Below are 22,630 nucleotides of genomic sequence, written 5' to 3' on the forward strand. Positions count from 1 at the left end.
TTCTGAAAAACTGAGATGCATGTTGCAATGTTTAAAGCACAGCAGTTAACATCCAGCACTGAGCTGTTTATCTCACACTGAAACGGTTCAACTCTTTTGTTAAACAGTAGCTTTGCTCTGCCCCAAGCACAGAGTCCTGGTCCCACAGCAGTAGTCTCATACCAACAGAGACTGAGAAAGAGGTGGGGTGAGCGAATGAACACGCTGTCCGCAGCTCTACAATGAAAGACGCAAGCAGGAGGCAACTTTTACCTCAGGATACACAGTTATTTCTTAACAACATAAACCACTAAGTATTTACAACAAGCCATCAAAAAGATTGCAGTAGTTTCTGACTGTTGCAAAGACAGTACCAAACTTCTCATGGGAATTAATGACAACTGAAAAACTGGTATTTGCATCTCTGTGTCTTAGTTGTTTTTTAGCCTCATGTGGAACAAAAATGTCATCACCCCATGGTAACACTCTTAAGGTCAAAGCTGGGATCCCATGCCCCTTCAAGCTAAAAATGCCTAAAATGGCTGATGTGTGGCAACAAATTTTGTCCCACGTCCATGTCATTAAATCCTCCAGTGACCTCCTGCTGCACTTGCACATCACCACTCCAAACTAGGCAAAGGTGCCAGCTTCCACAAATCCTCCCAGTAAATGCCAAATACTGCAATCACCGCAGTAATTGTTGGAGATTACACAAGACAGAGCACAGGGATGAGGATGGGGAAGATGAAGATGACCTACTGTATGCCTGTACGTGTCTGTCTGTCCGTCTGCTTATTATCCGAACTGTCGGTGTGTAAATGTCGACATGTGTGAGTGTGCTTTGTTGTGCTGTCAAACAGTCCCGTGAGACATGGTCCAGATTCATATACAGTAGCAGTGACGTGACTCTGGCCTACTTAACAGATGTTAGCCTCTGTGCACATTACACATGTTGCCATTTATCCTGGATTAATTCACTCTGCTTCCTGGAAATTCATCTTTATGTCCTCTTGCCAAATGGGACTTATAAATATCTGAACACAAACGTGCCCGCGGACTGACCTTTAACTGAACAACCTGGGCATTTTTTAGTGGGCTGGTTTAAGCTATCAAAAAATACACCATCCATCCATTTGGGCTGAAATTGAGGGAGAAAAGGTTCAGATAATGCTGAGCTACAACAATTCCCACAACCCTGTTCGGCGCCCCTGAGAATAGCAGCTCAGTTATGATGACTGACCAGGTTCATACTGCAAAGATGTCAGCCTGCTCTTTGACATCATTACCCGTCCTGCACTGTGCAAAGTCCTAACATCAGCTGTTCTCATGTCAGTTCAAGAATGCTGAAGGTGCAGTGCACATGCAAACTTGTTCATATGGAGCAAATAATGTAAATGTTTGCATATTTGCACCTGGTCTACTGAAGAGAATGAAAGCTGCGAAAAGTGTTTGTGTTCGACTGGATGCAAAAGGATGTCCAATCTTAAAAGCCTTGCAATGTCTGCAGCTAAAGGGATCCCAATCTCTGTTTAATCTACACTACAATTTATACACCTTGACATGGAATCTGTTTATGACAGGATGCATGTGGTCGCTTGCATCTTAATAAGTGGAACTGCACTGTAGAGAATATTCTGTCACTGTTCAAACCACTGCAAAGGTTGAATCACATCAAAGCTAAAACTACACTGAAACTGTGGATGTTTATTTAGTAATCATTTTTTAAGCAAACAGTAATTAAGTGGAGTTCAATGTGTGTGAAGTCACCTTGCTTAAAACTATAAAACACATCTGCACTAAAACAAACAGTCTTGTCTCCCTGCTTGGTAGAATGAAGGGTGTTTATGAGCTGTATCTAGTCTTTGGCAGGAAAGGAGTGCATGTGTGGTCACGCTGCATCTCATTTATTGTGTTAGCCCTCCTCTTGACACTTTCCCTTCTTATTTTTCCCTCCATCACTGTGGTCAAGCTAATCCACCAATCAACCCCAAGTCAAACAAGACAGAAACAATCATGTTCATTTACTGTAGTGTTTACGCTCATCTCACAGCAAGCTCTGATGAACCAAATGTACACAACCAACCCAGCACCAAACAGCAGATAGACAACGTTAGTAACGACCTGGTGAAGAAAGAGGAAGCTAAAAAGCAGATACTCTTGAAGCTGGTGGGGACCAAAAGAGAGCAAAAAGGAGAGTTTCATTTGTCAGGTGGCAAAAACAAAACACTAAATGCATGCTACAGATGCTAATGCTTCAATGAATGCTTGCAAATTGTGTGCATGGACTGAACCAGGCAATTGTATGGATGAGTAGTCGGGCGACGCACAAGGAAAAAATGAGCAGGAAGCTTTTTAAAATCATTTTGTATTACAAGGGTTAAGTCGAAATGTCGAGAATTAAGTTGAACTTTAAGTCAAAAGAAAAAATAAATCAGAGAAGAAAGCTTTTTTTAAAAAGAGAATAGAGTCAAAATGTCGAGAATAAAGTTGAATTGTTAGCATGAGAAAAAAAATCATACAAGGACGTTGAGCTTTTAGATAATGAAGTCGAAATTTCAAGGATCAGGTTGAAATATCATGTCGAGAATGAACATGACATCTCAAGAGTAAAGTCAAACTAATAGTGTTACTGCATACGGTTGCCTACACAAAATTGTACTTTAGAATCTGTTTTAGTGACGAGGAAATTATTTATCTTTTAACGCAGGAACACTGTGGTGGTAAATATGAGGGCTTTGAAGAGATTGTGCCAAAAGTTGTGTCTGTTCAGAGGGAGAAACCTCACGAACTTGGAAGACGTGGCTGCATTTGTACAATCTGAAATAGCTGGTAACAGACGCAGGTAAGGGTGTCGATAGTTACACAATTTGATGGGCCAGAGTAGTTGAATTCATTCTTTACATTTCAGCTTTATTCTCTGCATTTTGACTTGATTATTAAAATGCAAAAACCCCCATCCTCCTCTGATTAATTTGTTCTTATGCCTGGCACTGATCCTGACAGTTCAACCCTATCTCGACATTTTGACTTTAATTTCAAAATGCAAATGCGTCTTAAAGCAAATATCTGACCTGTGTCAGAGGTGATTCAGTAACTCTACAACAGTCAGCTTTGCATGCGATTGATTACTGTCTCATCATAATGAGGGTGTTGGCTAGCAGTAATGAGTTCTGCCATTCTGTCATAAATTAACAGTGACAGTATTAAACTTAAACAGTTAAAGCCAGACTGAAAACAGGATCCAAGAAACCCACTGGTGTGTCTAAAATAAAGAGGGACAAGGGAGAAAGGTGAAGCCTCTTGTGTAACTGTTGATGAATGAATGCAGGTGTATTTCATGGTGAGAGCTGTGTGTGAGTGTGTGTGCATGTTCCACTTCTGCAGGTGGCGAGCAGAGTCTCCCTGCGCTATAGCGCATTAGGTGACCCCTAAAAATGTGACTTTGCTGGAGGGTGTGCAGTATGTAAATGGCAGTGACCATATGCAAACTGACACAGATTACATCAAGCGCCCTCTGCTTAAAACATGAACATCCTGCTCACATAAAACCCAAAGCTGGTGCTGTGGAAAACCTTGACATGACAATGAATATGACAACTACCAGACACAGTTCGTATCAGCTCACCTGGAGACAATTCAGTTAAAAGTATGTCACTCTGGAGAGAGACATCAATTAGAAACTCCTCAGTCGACTGAGATGGCTTAAAGTCGAGCAGTCTTTTTTGTGTGTGTGTGTGTGTTTCTATATTGCCTTATATTATACTTCTGGGGACGTTTTGGTGCCCGAATTTTGCTGCTGAGTGAGCACTCGACTTTTACGCTACCCTTTGGTACAGAGGTGCAGACGTGATGTAGCAGCACAGAGGAGGAGAAACTTTACACCGTAAAGCTCCGAGATAACTTTATCTTCTCTCTTCTGCTTGGATGTGGTGAAGTTACAGCTCACAGCAACTTAACACGACAGTCTCTGACTTTTGTTTGATAACTAGTGCCAGGAAAAAATGCTGTTGCACAATTCTGAACCTGTCGTTAGCGCAGTTAGCTTGTTTATTAGCTATATTACATGAATGCTGCTGTCACAGTGAACGTTCTGTTCAAACTATAAAACTTAATATGGAAAAAATAATCATCACTTATTCGTATTAAACGACCGATTGATGAGTCGATTGATGAGTCTCACTCCCAGGTCGTCAAATACTGAAGCTTTGGGTTAGTGGTTTGGTCAGTCTAATGACCCAAAGTGTCTGAATTTGACAACCTAGGAATCAAACAATCAACTATTTCTCTCCAAAAGTTCTTTTTTTGGGACAAAAATTTCAATGTTCGATGATTGACACAAACACCAAAGCATAGTTCTGTAGATAAACGCGAACTGACGAGCAGTTTGACGGGACCTAAATATGATGTGGCCCATCACTATGCTTCCTATTAGAGCACTCTGCCTCTAATTGATTGCACACTAAATAAATTATAATTAATGAAAGAGCTCGCTGCCAAAGACAGCTCAAGCTTTTGGCCAAGACAATGTCATGCTCTGAGCACTGTCAGGAAGTGAATCAAGTCAGCTGTGTTACAAAGAATATTTTAATAGGAGGTGATTATGCTGTCATATATGTCAGGCCTCCGGTTTGGACGGCAAGGCTGGCGTTTTAGTAAAAATACTACAAATTGCCTATATTTTACAAAAGTGCTGATAATTTTTACAAAACAAAAGTATATTTTTGGACTGATTTACGACCTTACGATCAATGCAGGATAGAGCAATTACAAGTGCAGATGGTTTTTAAACCCCTCACTGTTGATGCATGCTTGACCGCCCCAACATCCGATATTAAAAAGCATTCTTTTACATCACAGTCAGCGGTGTTACATAAGGGAGTGGGATTCCCTGACACTGTCCCAGCGCTCTGCACAGCTGGAAGCACTCATTAGTCAGGACAGTTGTCAGTCTGTCATTTGCTGTCAGTGAACGACTGAATGTCACTTTGCAAACCGCCCTCTCCTGCCGTCAGCTCTTCTCTGTTCACCTCAGCGTTTTGTGTCTGTGATCACAGCCCTGGCTAAAGAAGCCGTGGAGAAGCTCGGGGCTGAAGTCAGGCTCCATCAGCACTCTGCTTACTGATTGGTTCAGCTTCACCGGCAGGTACATCGAGGATGTGCTAACAGTTAGGCTCAGCAGCTCTGGTCACTGTGGTAATAAATGACCACGCATCCTATTTATAACCGCTAAGCTGCACACTGTGACGACGCTGTAAGCTGCCTAGCACTGAAGGAAGGAGCAAAAAAAGGGGAGCTTTAGGAGGCACTGAGAGTCCAGACGGTGCAAGTCAAACATCAGTTCCTTTAGCTCAAAGATAACGTAGAAAAAGAGCCATAACACAGCTTTATAAGAAGCAGCAGAAACATAGAAGCAAAATGTCTTAATTCAAATTTCTAAAATCTAATTGGCAGCATTATCATCATGCTTTGCCCAGTGATCTTTACAAGATGACAGTTCATCAAATATCATGACTTTTGACTGAGTGCCAGATTTAAAGCCAGATTTGTCTTTGGTGGAAGATTAATCTTAAGAGGAATCACTACACAAGACAAAAAACTACTTCTAATCCATGTGGACCAGAAAGAGTCCGTCAATAAAATATCTATCTTTACAAAGCATCCTATAAAAAGACAACAAAAAATTACACATGTAACCAAATACACCGGACACAGTCACAATTTATTAGCTCGGACACAGTGCTGCTACTAAAGGGCAACTGAAGGAGTACTTTAGCTATATCAAAAACTTACCCTTCCGTCGAGAGCCTCCCCTCTGCTCCATCCTGAGGAGCGGGGCTAAAAAAAAAGGGGGTGGAAGGGAGGGGGTCCTAGCAGTGGTCCCTGAGGAACTCCAGTTATAGGGGTCCGAAGTATAGAGATACTGCTAGTAAGGTGCAGAAGTCAGGAATGCTGCCTGTGCTGTGTGGATAAAGTGAGGATCAGCTATTTCTGTGACAGTGTGTGTGTGTTTGTGTTTGTGTGTGTGTGAAAAGTGGCCTGTGACGATGATGTCAGCGACATCAGCCATGCATCACAAAGCACCCTCACCCTCCCACCGACAGACCTGCACGCACACGACACACACACACACACACCTCCAGCTTCTGATCCCCGCCACACTCAACACACTCACACAAAGAGGGAGGAGCAAAGAAAGCGAGGGAAGCAGTAGTAAAACAGACAGCTGTAGGAGTGTGTGGCAGGAGGAGGAATGGATGGATGGATGTACACACACACACACAAACACACACACACACACGTAGGAAAAAAAGAGATGAGAAAAGTCGACGCAAAATCTTTTCCCAGAAAACGTTTGCGATCTCGTGGCGCTGAGATGAAAACACTCGCCATCCACAGTAAACGCTGAGCAGTTTGTCATTTCGAATCAATAATCCCTCACTATTTTAAAGCGCAGGTGCTGCCTCAGTGAGCAGTTTCATTTACAATCTGACCTCCTGACTGACCTCCAGGGTGCCATCGGTGGAGATGGTCAATCGATCAGCAAAGCTCAGGGAGCACACAGGACAATACGGCCGAGGGCGATGACAACATACTGTATTCTGGATTTTATAGGACACTGGTATGGAGCCACACAATCACAGGCATCTTTACAATCATTTTAATGGCCACAGACTATAATAATATAGATTATAATATCATTACAGTGCACTTGGATGATGCTGTGGTCCTCCAACTTTATGAAATTAAAAAAAAGATAAGGAAAATACTGTTAAATTCTGAGAAAGCATCTAGAGCAAAGACGGTTTTACCTGCTGGATTATTTCCATGTGACTATTTCCTGATGTCAGTGGTCCAGTTTGATCCATGCTACCCTTTTTTATTTTTATTTACTTGTTTATTTGACAAGGACAAATGCATAAGACACAAAGATTCCTGCACAGTCAGTGTTCACAGGCTTGCTTCAGTTTGCTTTACACGTGTCGAGTCAGTTTTTAATTTCGGATAGATTACTGAAATATCACGTTAAAAAGACGACCAACAATTACAGCAATCCAGTTGATTCTGAATTGACTTGATCCTGGCAGTATGTCATAAAGGGACACACATGAACACACACACACACTGATGGGTGTGTAAAAAAGCAGGAAATCAACTTTAATGACAGATGAATGTTTCCGAGTCGTAAATGTCGTTTTAATTTTTAAATTAGCAACAATTTTGGACCAAAAAAGTACGTACTTGGTGTGCAAAGGCCTAAAGAATTACTTTTATTATCCATTAGTCTGTGGACTATTTTTCTTTTAAATTAATTTAAGGTTAAGTATGTACGGAAGCGTATTGCATTCACTTGACAAATAAAGAAAAAAATCTGTTTTATTGAGTAATTTTTTCTGTTTTTCGGAGTAATTTTTTTTTTTTTCTTTTTTTTTTTGTCAAAGTAAAACTGGATTAAACTAAACAAGCGGGTCATGTTTGCTTCCATTATATCGAGCTCTCAAGAAAGGAATGAAAGCGTCTGTTGTTCTACTGCTCTCTTAACTCAGAAAAAATTACCCTGAAAAACAAAACAAAAATACCACGAAAAACAGAAACAAAATTACCACGATAAACAGAAAAAAAACTTACCATGAAAAACAAAAAAATTACACCGAAAAACAGAATTTTTTAAAAAAAATTACTCAGAAAAACAGAAAAAATTACCCTGAAAAACAAAACCAAAATACTACGAAAAACAGAAACAAAATTACCACGATAAACAGAAAAAATTACCATGAAAAACAAAAAAAATTACACCAAAAACAGAAAAATTTAAAAAAAAATTACTCAGAAAAACAGAAAAAATTACTCAATAAAACAGATTTTTTTATTTGTCAAGTGAATGCAATACACTTCCGTAAGTATGTGTATAAAATGCCAAAAAATAAATGCCCATCACATTATCCAGAGGCCAAACTGAGGTCTTTAGAGAAGAATCATCAAAGGATTGGTTTTAATGTTTGATAAATGCCTTTAATGATAACTTGATGTTCAACATTTTTATGAATATTTCTTGAATGACTAATTGATTAAGTGACTTGTTGCTGCAGCGCATAATGCAATCACGCAAGACAGAACAACACATATATACTGTTTTCTTTTGTGGACTTTTTTGCGAATTTAAATTAATTGGGGGGTAAATAGATCGGGTATAACTGTATATTAGTTGTAAATAATTTTGGGAATTTGTTGAAAAAATGTATGAGTTAAAGGAATGTAAGAAAGGGGTAGGGACATATAAGTTTTACTTCTACCTGCTCCTTTCGGACACACTTTTAATTTTGGTTCGAAATAAAGTCATTCATTCAAATCTTAAAATTATTTTCATTATTAATATTTTAATATTTGAGATTTGAATACTTATTTCTGGCTTGATCATCATGGAAACAGGTAAGCCCTATATTTACCTTACAGTATGTATAGCAATCTGTAATTTCTGTTAAATAAGCATCTGTTAATATCTTCAGAAAGCAAAATACTGATAGACTAAGGCCCCATCCATTGGTTTGTATCATATACTCCTAATTGAAACTCCTGTGAGACAAACTGAGGCAGATGTTTTCTAAATGGAGCCGAGGATGAGCCGCAGCCCCACTAACGGTCCAGACAATGGCAGATCAAACTCTGCCGCGGCCATTACCCTGAAACTTTGGTGAACCCAGAACTCTGCTGTCTACCTTTGTCTTGGCGGCCCATTAATCTGCCTGTCTAAGAGCATGTGAAGTGGGCACTAATCACTTAACCAGATTAGGCTAATCCGGAACTTTTTATAAAGCACACGAGACACGTCGAGGCTCCAGGCTTGAGGGAGATACGGCTTTAGAGCCACAGAAGAAACGGCGGCTCAGTTTCTGCTGCCGTCTCCTGGCCACTGGCCGCCTGTCAGTCAGGTGAGTGTCCTGCACCACGCCGAGACACAGAGAGAGATCGGCAAAGTGTGTCCCTGGAGCCACCTACGTGTGGAGCTGTGACCATCCTCACAAAGTTCCCTGAGAATAATTTAATGTAAGAACTTGCTGACTGCTTGAGTTAAAAAACTGCAACGTCAATCCTGCTCTCACACGTCATGTGAAGACAGAACTGAACATCCGCCGCCTGCATCATTAAATTGACAGATGTGTCAATGCAGAGCTTAAAGAGGGGCTATCAAATCACACAGTAAGAAGGATTTAGTAGTATCAAGCTCCACTTGGTTAGATGTCAGATGGCTGCTGTTATAGTTATTTTGTGTGTGTGTGTGTGTGTGTGTGTGTGTGTGTGTGTGTGTGTGTGTGTGTCTGTGTGTGTGTCTGTGTGTGTGTACTTAATGATGTCCTAAGCCTTTAAACCCTTCAGGTAAACAACACTGTCTGTTATGCAATACACAGCAGGGAGAGAAAGGACACAGAGACGAGGGTTATTGACGGTATGTACCAGAGTCTATATGGGGTTGAGGGTTTATTGGATGCTTTAGAACATCCATACTCTAATGGAGGAAAATCTGACGGACACAAGTTAAATGACTGCTGAGTCAGAGGAGCCTTTCACGACCATGGGCAAGCCCATTTTTTTATCACGGAACAACTTGTCAATCAAATCTTAATTGAGCTTGTGTGTGTGTGTAACAACAGTGGATATACATGTAAGCAGCTGAGACAGTGTGGGAGTTAGTTAGACAGGAAATAAAGACAGATAGGGGAAGAATAGGGTCAGCCAATGCTTGTGGGATCAATGTTACTTAGCGCCGCTTACACTTGGATCCTCACTGCCATGTGTAAACACTTGGGTAAGACACAAAATAGTACAGAAGTGATTGCTGGCACAGATTAGGTGCTTTTAAATTGTCTCTCCGCTGCTGCTACTATATACTTATAGACACAATATTCCTGTTTTGGAGCTGAGATGGATATCAACCTCAGACTTTACCCCTCAGTCAGTGTCAGTGTGCCTCGCTAGTCGGCACCAGAAATACTAGTCGGTTAAACTTATAATAAGATACCCAGCATAAAGGTTGGTGTGTTATGGATGGTGATGGAATCACGTGCCCATCCGCCTGACATGTACGAGTCCACAGCTGTCCATGGATGTTCAACTTGCACACGCTGGATGTCTTCTCACTGGGCTACACGAGACAATTTCTTTTGCGTGCACACTCAAGCATGAGAGAGTTATCATGTGAGTTTGTGTATTTTTGAATGGAGATGAGTCGGCACGTTAAATACACATTTGTGCGGCATTTAAGTTACAATTTGTTTATTGAAAAATGTGATTTATGACGTGTCCTTAAGCAAGATACTGAACCCCAAACTGCTCTCGATGGCTGTTCCATTCGTGTGTGAGTGTGTTAAAAACTGAGTTGCACCTTGCGGCAGCTTGTATGGTAGCATCAGCCATCAGCGTATGAATGTGTGTGTGAATGGGTGAATGTGACCCTGGAAGCGGTGTTGGCCTCCTTACTCTGAAGATGCAATATATATTACTCGTTACCCTTTTAAAGGTAATAATATTGCTTAAATTCTTACTCCCTGCCAACAGTACTTCATCACACTACTCCTTATATTACTTTCCCATTGCACCCCATAAAATTTGTAATTGCGTATCTCCTGCGTTTTTTAGTTGTTCTGAAATTTCATTAGTAATTAGTTACACTACTCGTTCCTGTAAGAAATAATTTTATTACTGTAAGGCGTTCCTACCCAACACTGGTTGGAAAACTAGAAAGGCGCTGTACAAGTTCAGGTCCATTCACCAGTTTATTATACTTGTAAATCAAAGGGGTGTTTTCATACTTTAAGTTGTCAACTAGTTAAACTTTCGTAAATTAGCTGTCAGGAACATCCTGTGGGTAACCTTATTATTCAGTATAGATATAGCAGTATAGTTAGAAGAGCACCTGTTATGATGACACTTTCGGCAGTTCTCCGATGTTCTAATGAACACAGGAAACTAATTGACAATCAACCAAACAGATATAACACAGATTAAAAAGCACTGGTGTTCCGCCTGGATGTCTGAAATGTCATTTTTCTCCAAACTCTTATTTTCTTTCTTGATACAATTTGATCTTTTCTGCTTTTCTCTTGCATTTCATAGCTCGTTAATGACATGTTTCAAAGACACATCAAAGGGAAAATAATCTTCGACTATTTGATTCACATACAAATCAAGACCATTTAGACTGTTATGAATGCAACAGAAACAACTGAAAGCATATACTTTGGCACGCGAGAGTAATGTAATTCTAGACATAGCTGACATTCATCTGTACTTAAAACTGCAAAGTCATCAAGATTAAACACAGTGTTATATCACAGAGTCCCTCCCGGTTGTTCTGGGCAAAAGTGCAACTGAATCATGGTCATGTGAGAACAACAACAAAATCAGCTGACTGCTCGCAGGCAGGCAAGCCCTCTTCCTTAAAACTAAGCACTCTCCATCCAAAGCAGGCAGAATATTGTCATTCTTTTATGACCTCAGGTGGAAAATGAAACCACAAACTAGACACACACGCACCACAAAGTAAGTCCACCTTTCTCCAGGTGGTGTCACTGTGTCACAGTGAAGAAAACACTGAGCACACACATACAAACCTCCTTTAATCACACTAATACTGTAGCTGCAGCAGGAAAGCTAAATTCTAGGATTTCATCATGCATCATATCAGAGCCATCTCTAACCCTTTTAAATAAACTCCCAGTGTCCACTTCAAGTGTGGCAAAGGCAATTTAAAGGGATATGATGAGTACTACCAACATTGCTCCTCGAGTGTGAGAGGGGAATGACCACTCATCATTTCAAAGCTCCCATACAGGCTTCCTTAGTTCAAATTGTTCTTTAAATTTCAGTCTGCAACACCACAGCTCAGGCTATAGGCTATAGTCTGCAGAGTTTCAACGCCATGACCAAAGCACTTCATTGGACTCCCTGGCCTCGTAACTACGATGCAAATCATGGCGAGACATCAGACCCTGCATTTCTCAAATTACAAATTTCCTTGCTCGTCACCAGCTTCATGTCTGGTACACAATTAGCAAATGAATAATTGTTTCCTAATAATTTGCTTAAGAGATTTATTGTCTTTCTTCCAACAGATAAAATTGTAACATAAAAGCCAAGAACAGTTAACACCAAACCACCACTATAAATATGTGAGTGTTGTAATGCCTAACTAGTGTCCCCTAAAATTCGATAATGGAAATGGAGGCACATCAATGGTATTGACCCGGCACTTAACCGTGGAGAGTTAGACATCTAATAGCTGTTGGTAACCACATCCAAGGGCGGGGACATTTTAAAGCTATTAAAATGAAGCTTGGTTCTGACCAGACTTTAACCAAAGAGCTATTTTAATCATTTTTATTGGTTTGCTTATGATTGGAGCAGCTACGGTATCGTCTTCTCAGGCTTGTTAACAGCCATTACAGAAGGAGCTGGACTTGTTTACCATGTTTGTACAGTCTGTGAACCTACCTGAATGAAAGCCATGTGAACTCTGGGGCCCTCAAACTATCTCCAGCCAGCAGTGATAGAACATATATATAGAGAAAAATAGAGACATATGCATGTGCTTATTGGTTGAGGGCTTATCAGAGACACCATATTGAGAGCAGGGAGCCGGTGGGGAGGAGATCGCTGAACAGCAAGTAGGAAGCAGCCGTTGGAGAACGTAGGACTGTCCGATTAAACCCATCAGATCTATGTAGATGAAAGGATTCACTTGCCTGAATGGTTCAAGATTATTAACGACTTGGAATTGATCCAAATGACGGTCAACGAGAGGTACTAGCTTTATGGAGGGATTTCTCAAATGGCACATGACAGACCAAATCACCGTGACGTCACGCTAACAACAACAGTCACTTCCTGGTAGACAACTGGCAATTGATAGCAATGGTGGAGATGTGTGAAATCGGCAAAACTGTTTATTTCTTTTCTGGTGTCATTTTTAGCCGTAACTGTAACGTTTAAAGATGTGTAGTTAAACACAGTGATCCGACCCGTCTGATACTTCTGCTGTGCTTATTTTATGTACTGTGTTGCTTAGCTAGTAGAGATGTACCGATACCACTTTTTCCTTCCCGATACCGATTCCGATCCCTGAACCTTAGGTATCTGCCGATACCGAGTACCGATCCGATACCAGCGTGTAAAATAAAAATGGATGGGATATGAATTTTTGTATGTCTCAACTCCTAAAACTCTATGTAAAATATTAAGAAATAAATACATAATAGTAGAATGAATGCCATAAAACTTTTTTTTTTATTATTATTATCCAGTGTTGACACAGATCAAGACACAGATTAAAGTGCAGCCACACAATTTGGTAAAAAAGACATTTTAAAGGCTACAGTAGAATGCTTTTTAAACGTCTAAGCTCCGTTTCCGTTTCGTTTGCCTGTAGCGTGCGTATGTGTAATGACGTGACGCATTACGTGGTATCGGATTGGTCATAGGCTGTACTCGCCGATACCCCATACCGCTTTTTAGGCAGTATCGGAGGCATTTCCGATACTGGTATCGATATCGGTACAACTCTATTAGCTAGCATGAAAGTTGAGCAATATACTGCTGTAGACTTGGACTACAGCGAACATATTTTAGTCACCTAAAAAAAAATCGGCATCAGTATAAGTGTACGCTATATTTGAGTATTTGCTCCACTTTACCTTACATACTTTTTTTTCGGTGCACCTTTTTCAGATGGCTAAAAACTAACAAATTGAGGCAGCGTTTGCTCAGTGCCGTCCGATATTACGTACAGAATGCCAGGATTTTCTATCTGGATGTTACTGTAAATACAGATTGTGATTTGAACTGTAAGAATTTTGACATTTGGACAGTTGCGGGACATTTCTTCTTGCCATAATTTGATTTGCGTACATCATGATTGGGATTTCCGTATGGTGTAGGCCACCTTTTCTTTAAAAAACCCATAAAATCAATCAGTCTTTGTCTTCTTTGAGCAGCACTTTGCATCGAGCACTTTGATTGGCTGTGAAACCTTAAAGATTTTGCCTGTTTTTAACATCCTTCTCTTTGCAAGGCTCAAAACTGTGCCGAGTGGACATACTAGTTATGCAGCTTTGGGAGTCTCCCATGTTGAGCCGAATCTCAGTGAAGTTCACAATTTGTTTAGCAAATGCTTGAGGCAACAGAGATGGCTCTTGTTGCTGTGATTGTCATTGCTCTAAAACACACACACACACACAGAAAGTATCAGACACGCATGTTTATTTATTCCAGAGCTGGCCTTGCTAAATCAAATATTCAGTGGGCTTATAAATGACATTATGTCATGTTCCAGTCTCTGTTCACTCCCTACATTCCCGAAGTAACTATCCTATCTCCCTTCTCTGCCCTGTGTTCATTCTTCACTTACTGACAACACACACCCGTCAGCATACTGCAGCACAAAGACAAGGGACAGCCTTGACTAATACATCTATACAGTGGCGATAAATTTACAGTGTACAGTATAAGAGAGAGCTGTTTGTGGGTGAATCTATACAGATGATGAAGTGATTTCTCTGCTTAACAATCCATTATCCTCAACAGTAGTGATGCCCTACACTTTTAAGACTCAAAAAGGCACCCATGGGGATAGAAATTAATGAAGAGTTGTTTGGGAGATCTGTTTCAATAATGTTTCCATGACCTACGCATCTGGTGCAACTACTGACTTTGATTAAGTGTGTCTGATTGTATTGCAGATGGAACATGCAGAACTAAGTAACGCGGCCAACACAAACACACGCACTGAGAGTTGAGCAACATTGAAGGGTCAGGCTGGACACATGCTGCAGTATAAATAACCAAAAGCAGAGTTTCTAAGCTACCTCTAGAGGTCTGCGAGGGCATTTAACTCAGACCAGTCCGGAACCAAGTCTGACCTGAGTGACTGAGTTTAACACCTGACCATCATGCAACCGAATTATGAGACCTGACTAAAACCAATGTTGCATTTAGGTAGTTCTTCTTCAGAGAGGAAAAAGACACACTAAGGGTCTTTTCTCTTACATTTTAACATTGTCTGTTGGAGTGGTAATGGGATCCTTAAAAACAAGGACAAGTTGGAAAAAGTTGAAAAGTTGTGCTGTAAGATCAGCACCTGTATGACGAGATGGTCACCTCTAAAGCTCGGTGTATCGTCTCAGACTCTCAACGCCCCCTCCACATTGACTTTCACATGCTTCCATCAGGGCAGAGGTTTTGCCTCCCGAGATGTGGCACCAAGCGTTACAGATCGTCCTTTGTCCCCGTCTGCTATCGCTTATCTCAAACCAGCAGTGACCACTAATGTCCGTGTTTTACCCCTGACAGTGTGATACTGGATTCTGTGTTATTTATTGTACTGTCTGTTTTGTTATACTCAAAACTGTAGCCCAAAACAGAATTACATAGAGGCATGATCACAGGTCATTATGTTCCCACACTAAATGATCCCTCCCTAATCCAAGGAGGATTTTAAGAAGCTCCCCTCGGGCAAACTGTTGCTTTATTTAAACCATAAAGGCAAGACACAAGGGTGATAAAGTTGGGGTAAACTAGCCTTTTTAGAAATGGGAGGAAGACCCATCCAAGAAATGGATCTAGATCATGATTGTATGGCACTTCACTGAAAACATATTGCCTGTGATGCTTGCAAATACAGCAAACGACACGGGCAGTAGGCAAAAGCATAAAGAGCAAACAACATCATAGGTTGAGAAAGAGAAACAGAAAAACAGACAGCCACATACAGACAACAGCTTTAAACAGAACCAGACCTGCCTGGAAAATAAACAGGAAACACATGTCTGGGTCAGACGGGCAGAGGCAGAAACACCGCGGGCACTTGGTCCGATCACCTGCTTAGTTTCAGCTTAGACAACACTTTAATAAGGATGCATTGTACTGTAGCAGTTTTGCATTTTGCTTTGTCAACAAGGGATTTATTGGGTCACAACCATCACTTATACTGCTACTGAAGCCATAAGCTCCACATCATACAGTACCTACTCTGTGTCATTTATCCACAAGGCGTGGCTGTGCAGCTTTGTGCGTAGGTGTGAGTCGATTCCCCATCGTAGCACACTGAACGTGGCCAAAGTTAAGGCGTACATTCACTCCTGGGGGAGTCAACACTACAGGTCTGCACAGTACTGCATTTTCAATCCCACACCAGTCACCTCCCACAGATTTTTTGACCATTATGTGCGCTTTAACTCACACCATCACACTCCACCCACTCCCATGCTCCTCTCTACAACATCATGTTCTGTCCAAATCTGTCTGCCCTATGCAGCAGGGAAAATGAGACACATGTAGACACACACGAAGCACTATAAAAGCAAACAAACAGTTTTAGTAAAAGGCAGTGTGACCTAAAAGTTTTGGATTCCCTTGAGCTAGGTGGACTCACCTACAGAAAAATGAGGGGTCAATGAGGGAGCCAAATAATTCTGGGAACACAGAAACAACACACTCTCAAGACAGATCACCATAATATTGTCAGTTCCAGAGAGACTAACGGATTAGTTACAGCGCTCAGCGGTACACAGTCAAACACAGACCTTCAGTTCGGCTACACACAGTGACGCCTACAGTGCACGGACACTATGAGAGGGATTTGTTGGCAAAACACAAGTCAAACACATTTTTGTGTTTTAATCTGTTAAACATAGCAGACAGAAACAAACAGCACTGAAGTGGCCGAGATATCACGTCCGCATGTACAGTTTGAACACTTGTTACTTGCTATGTGTAGCTGCAGTGTGGAAGGACTTTAATTTAGTTTAATTAACTTGTTGTGTTGCTCTTAAGAACACAAAATGGGACCGGCTCACCACAAACAGTTTTACCTCATGTCAACACCAGACCAGCTGATGGGTTTTAAATCTAGGGGTTTGTCTACAGCTAATAAAACCAGCTAAGGTTGAGACCAGGAAGCTTGAGCTGGTGATATTTGGGTACATTTACATTTATGCAGCCGATGTTAGAAGAGTACAACACTTTCTGTGTCACTGATGCAGCAGACTGAGCTTCAACCTATGTCTTGTTTGACGACTGGCGAGCTATTGTCCCTTTTCCACCAACTTAGCTCTCGTTCGTCTTCGAGCTTTCCTGTGAACCAGCCTGCTTTTCCACCACTTTTGGAGCAGAGCCATTTTAATTAAGGATGCATCATCAACGAAGGGCACAACGAAAGTACACAGCAGTAAACAAGATGGCAGATCACATTGGTTACCTTGAGCTGTTATTAGTCACAGATATTTGGACCAACTATTGGACCAACATTCCATCCTCTCGTTACAATCTGATGAATATGAAACGCCCGGTGATGTCGCCATGGTTCACATTTCAGGTCATGGAAAACCTGCTATTTCTGAATCCAACTGGGAGCCAACTTTTCGGGTTCCAAACCAATCTATTTTTTGGACAAAATGCTGCAATGGTCACACAAATCCACCAAAAACATTTCTCAGAAGTTAAACTAGACCTTCAGATTTTGGGCTCATGAGATGCAGAGATAGCTACAGGACATTGTCTCGAGAGAAATAACAAATGGGAATAGAGAGACAGCCTAGAAGCAGACAGGGAGGACAGGATAACAAGGGAACTCGAATGAGAAGAGCTGGAGTACATTACATTACAGCATGGGGGTGGGGTCTCACCTCCCCCCACTCAGCCAACGGGAAGCGAGCCAGCACGATAATCAATAACAGTGACTGCTATTTGACTCAGCCCTCCCTACACAACATGCTCGTTAGCCAACAACATGCATCAAGGATCCTCCCTAGCAAACCTTCAACCCTTCCCAGCCTGTCTGTACCGTTTCAACAAGCTGTAGCCATCAAGTTCTCATCACATGAGACAGATCGGACACAAATGTACGAATACATTTGAGTCCACAGCTCCGTCTGGTGAGCACAGGCTTGAAGCCATTGTAGATGACCTATGGATGCATGTAGAACAGGATTGTCCTCCTTGACACAGTATCAGTGCAAACAAGTATGGACCTGATGCTTCTACACACCATCATCATTTAGTGGCTTCAGATCCAGGCCATGCTCTTTCTGACATGTCCCCTGATCTCCCACTGTCAGGGACAAATGGCTGCATGCATAGGGGAAACCAACCAAGCAGCAGTATGATATTCTGCATAACTACCAAAATAAAATGCCATTCTCTCTCCCACAGTCTGTAAAATCTCACCCAGCATGCAGCCGTAATTGCAGCTCCACAGCAGACATTAAATACTTGGAACTGATTCGCTCTGCTCCATGTGAAGTGCTGTAAAAGCAGCAACTTCACTAACAGCAGTCTGGCAAAGAGTGGTAGAGAGGAGTTAGTTAAACACACACTCCGTGACCTCTCCATGCTGAATATTCTAAAACGGCTTTTTGCCTTAGGACAGGCTTATATCAGGTTGATACTGTTGGCAGAAACCAGAGAGACGAGAGAACATTTTGTTCAAACACCAAATCTCCAACATTTCATTGATGTCCAGATTGAATGACTATTGCAAGATGAATTCAGGGTATCAGGAAAAAAGGTTTTCATTTTAGTAGGGCAAAGTTAAGCCAACTGTCACCAAGTCCACGAAGCTGGCCTTCTACCAAACCAACAGGTTACACACCAGGCTTCACAAAGTACAGTCCTGGTTTTGCCGAACGTCACATGCAGTATAACGCACCTGCAAGTGCTACTCAAGCTCATGTATGTATTCAGTCTTGTTCCAGCTAGGTTCACATGGCAATACGCATCACACGTGAGCCGTGGCACTATGATAAAGTTCTGGTTTCCTGTTGTGTGTCGCACACTTAAGTTCACTGAAAGGTCTTCAGAGGGTGAGTCACGTCGGAGGTTGCAAGTCAATGGTAATCAACACAGAGAGATGTTAAGAGATGCAAAAGTCATGGGTGTCCCAATTAGAGCATCTGTGTTTGTCCTGTCCTTGTTACCACAACACTGGGAAACCTAGCAGTAAATTGAAACAATAAGAAACGTAACAAACAGAGCATCATAGGGTAAAAACAAAAAAAGGTTGAGAAAAAGTTAAAATACAAGAAGGGGGTGTGTGGAAAGGGGTATATGAAGGGAAATGGGGAGGAGAGTTAGTGCAAACAGACACTGGTATGGATGAAAAATTCATGTCAAACTCCCCTGAGTGGCAGTGGCGTGTGAGGGAAACCCTATTTTCACGCAGTTGCTGGAAAATTAAAAAGCCTTCCCTAGAAACCACCGACTTCCCTGCACATTATCCGCCCACACAGAGGCCATAAACAGGTTTTTTCTGACAAACATAGGAAACAGTCACCCTTGCAATAAAGCCAAATTATCAGCTTGCGATGGATACTGTAAGCAAAGTCTGGAACTTTCTGGAACTACTCCTTTTTTACTGTCACAGGAAAGTGTTTCAACTTTAAAAGTCTCACTGCAGAACACAGATCTGTACATTAGCACTACATATCTCATTTGCGTTAATCATCCACCTGACCTGATGGAAATAAAAAACGAACGTTAAACATCTGATCTCACCTGTGGCGCCTTCCCCTTCCTCTTTCACCACGTTGTTGTCATCCACATCATCCTCTTCGTCACCCTCTTTTGCCTTTCTGGCGCCGTCCCTCACTGGGACCACAGTGAAGTTGGTGGGCATTTCTACACCATGTGCTTCCTCTCAATGTCTCCTGTTTGCCGCACTCTTATCTCTTTCTCCTTTCTCCTCCCTCTCCCTCCCTCTCTGTTCAGCTGCTCCTCTCTCTTCCTCCGTCCAACAGCTGTCACTCCTCTCTTCTTTCTTACACACTCCTTCTCAACTGTTTGTCTTCTCACCCAGACCCACTGCCCCGGTGTGCTCTCCTCTCCTGGGCAGACGTCGGCTCTTACTTCTGAGTTTTTGTTCCTATCGCTAGAATTCTGCTGTGCACACATGTGACCCCGACCCCCCTCGCACCGACTAGCCAAATAAGGAAGCGTGCGACTGCCCCGCCCAGTGGGGGCAGTACCCACAAACACACACTCACACTAGCAAAAAAACATGACATGCATTTGTGCTCATGAGTGTATGAGAGCGCACATATGGCTCTGACTGTGCCTGAGGGCAGATCCTCTGCCCAGGAATGTCGCTCTGTCTCACGTATAACAAAAGCCGGCAATGTCAGTCTTTGTTCAAAGAGAGGAGGAAGTCCAGATCTGCTCCACTGAGGAAAGCCTGCACGCACACACACACACACACACACACACACACAGACACATATATATTTCCTCACTTCCTATGCTGTTATTTGACCCCATGTGCAGAGTCAGAAGTGGGCAGGGGCTGATTTAAAAACAAATACTGGCCAACACACACCACTGGAGAGGGTTAGCACACACGCATACAGATGCTTAAACACACATTACACTTCTGCATAGCATGCACCTCTTGTTATGAGTGTAATGTATATACTGTGAAAGCACACTTAAATACACAGGGACGGGAAACTGCGTGAGGCGCAGAGTGGGGAGGCATGTGAATCAATACAAGTGTCAAGTTCATGCTCTTATCTCTTCGGAGCAAGCTCTGAGGCCACATCCTCACAATAACACTTTCATTTAAAACAAAAACTATCTCCGTAGCACCCTTTCAGAATTTATCTCTGTCCATACCAACACGCATAAAAGCACGTATCATATAACCATTCACGTACACTGGGCATGCGCGTCCTGGTGTAAACAGGACGCAGACTGTCTCCTCTACAGTTGGTTGCTTAGTTACAGAAAACGCTAAAGAAATGGCGACATGTAAAACCAGCTTGGACCAGCGACATGGTGGAGCTGTTAATGAAAGTAACATGAGTATGACAGTCTAGGTGGTGGAACGGATTGGGAGCCAACACAAAGCGCAAATAAGGTGACGCATCAAAGTGTTACTGGAAGCATAATCTAACACCAGAGAAAGCCATGGTAATGGGAGATGAGTAACGTTACCCACACAAGACAGATTAAATAATAATTACAATAGTGAAACATCACATGTACATAGCGCTTTTTGGAAGCCTTGCTTGCTTTACATAGAGTAGGATTAAAAAACACAGTAAATTCTTTATTAAAGACGAGAAAATACGAGATTAAACTTGAGTACAAAGGGTATGTAGGCCTAGCTACAATGTTTTGGCTTGGTATGTCAGACCCTTGGGCCCGACCCATTTCTACCCCTTAAATCTTCCACTTGGTATTGAGTGCCCTTGTTTGCGAGATAACCCTTGATGAGGGATGTTAGAAATATTAGGGTGGAGATCTTTCCCTAAGAAATGGGACACCACTTCACGCAAATCGACGTGGCCGACGTGCAGGCATATGTCACGCGTAGTAGCTTGTGTTGTGGCGTGTGCTATGTTCATTCTTCTCCATCTGATGAATCAACAGAGAAGAAATGCTGAAAACAGGAGGCGCCTATGTCTTCTAGTTCTGATCGATTTTGTTCAGGTAAGTCGATTTGTTTAAATATTTTGACGCTGTGTTCAACCGAGTTGCTGATGAGTTTACGCTAGTCCAACCATCTGTTGTTTGTACAGCCTACATTCCGATCGTACAGTAACAAATTGTTTTCCAAAACTGGCCGAAGTTGCTGACTTCGCAAGGTGTTCTGGGACATTTCATCTTCCACTTCGTTGAAAGTGTGGGTCGGGGCTCCCTTGGAATCTAGGGCGGGTTTTAAGTGTTGGAAACCATTTCCACTACCTCAATTCTGTTTTGGGACACCACTAGCCTAAACATGAACGTGCACAACCAAGTGCACGTGGGTATTTCTAGGGGAAGTGTGGCTATTGGGACAGGCCCTTAATCATGAAGCAAACATGGGCGTCTGTGTTTTCATTTTCAAAAGTCTCCATTTCAGCCCGTCCGGACTACAATGCAATCCCGGACTTTTTAAATTAAAACAAAGTTAGCAGCAAATTCGAAGGTCTCTGTTTTAGGGGCTCCAAAATACTGGAGTAGTGTGCATGCTAGGCGTAAACGTAGCACTAGTCACGCATTTTAAAATGAAATAAAATACCAGATGCAGTGCTGACAACAGAGACAGACACCCGCAGAAAAATTCTGGCATTGTTGTTAAAGCCTAAGAAAATTCGTTCAAGAGTGTGTGGGGAGGAAGGAGAATTCATTTTTCTACCATCAGGCTTCCTACACATTTTCATGGAGAAAATTTCAACATTTTTCCATGACTTTCAAGGATCCACAGTTGAAAAAAATCTTGCCTTACTTGCCCAGTACATTTCAAACATATCAAACTCTATTCAAATATAATTTCAGCGAGCTAGCATGCATGAATAGGTCAACGTCAAACGTCAAAACGTCACACATCAACACACATAAAAAACGATGTTACATTGACGGCTTTAGAAAATAATTTGCTGTTATGTTACATTACATCAAAGTTTATCTACGAAAAGTTACTGCCACAATTTCATTACACACAACAAAAGTCCAGGCCTTATAAAATCTTTCAGTAATATTTACTAATTCCATGACTTTTCCAGGTTTTCCATGACCGTGGGAACCCTGTATCATCCTATTGTATTCTGTTCCATCGAACTGTGTATCACCATTATTCAGCAGCAGCAGCAGCAGCAGCAGTGTGTTGCTGCTCATATTCAATGCTGAC

At 41.8% G+C, this 22,630-nt stretch overlaps 1 protein-coding gene across 3 annotated transcripts in view; it reads right to left on the reverse strand.

Moving 5' to 3' along the window:
* Positions 1-22,630, reverse strand: part of slc12a7b (solute carrier family 12 member 7b) — an 86,768-nt gene that overhangs the window by 39,742 nt on the left and 24,396 nt on the right. Inside the window, exon 1 of one of the 3 annotated variants that reach the window (XM_050056159.1) lies at positions 19,519-19,917. The exons of the other annotated variants lie outside the window; for them this stretch is intronic. Within the exon in view, the coding sequence (XP_049912116.1) occupies positions 19,519-19,639 (121 nt within the window). The 5' untranslated portion in view covers positions 19,640-19,917. Of the gene's footprint in view, positions 1-19,518; positions 19,918-22,630 lie in introns of those variants that run through there. 3 annotated transcript variants of the gene reach the window in all.

This window comes from Epinephelus moara, chromosome 11 (genome assembly GCF_006386435.1).
Source record: "Epinephelus moara isolate mb chromosome 11, YSFRI_EMoa_1.0, whole genome shotgun sequence".
NCBI lineage: Eukaryota > Metazoa > Chordata > Actinopteri > Perciformes > Serranidae > Epinephelus > Epinephelus moara.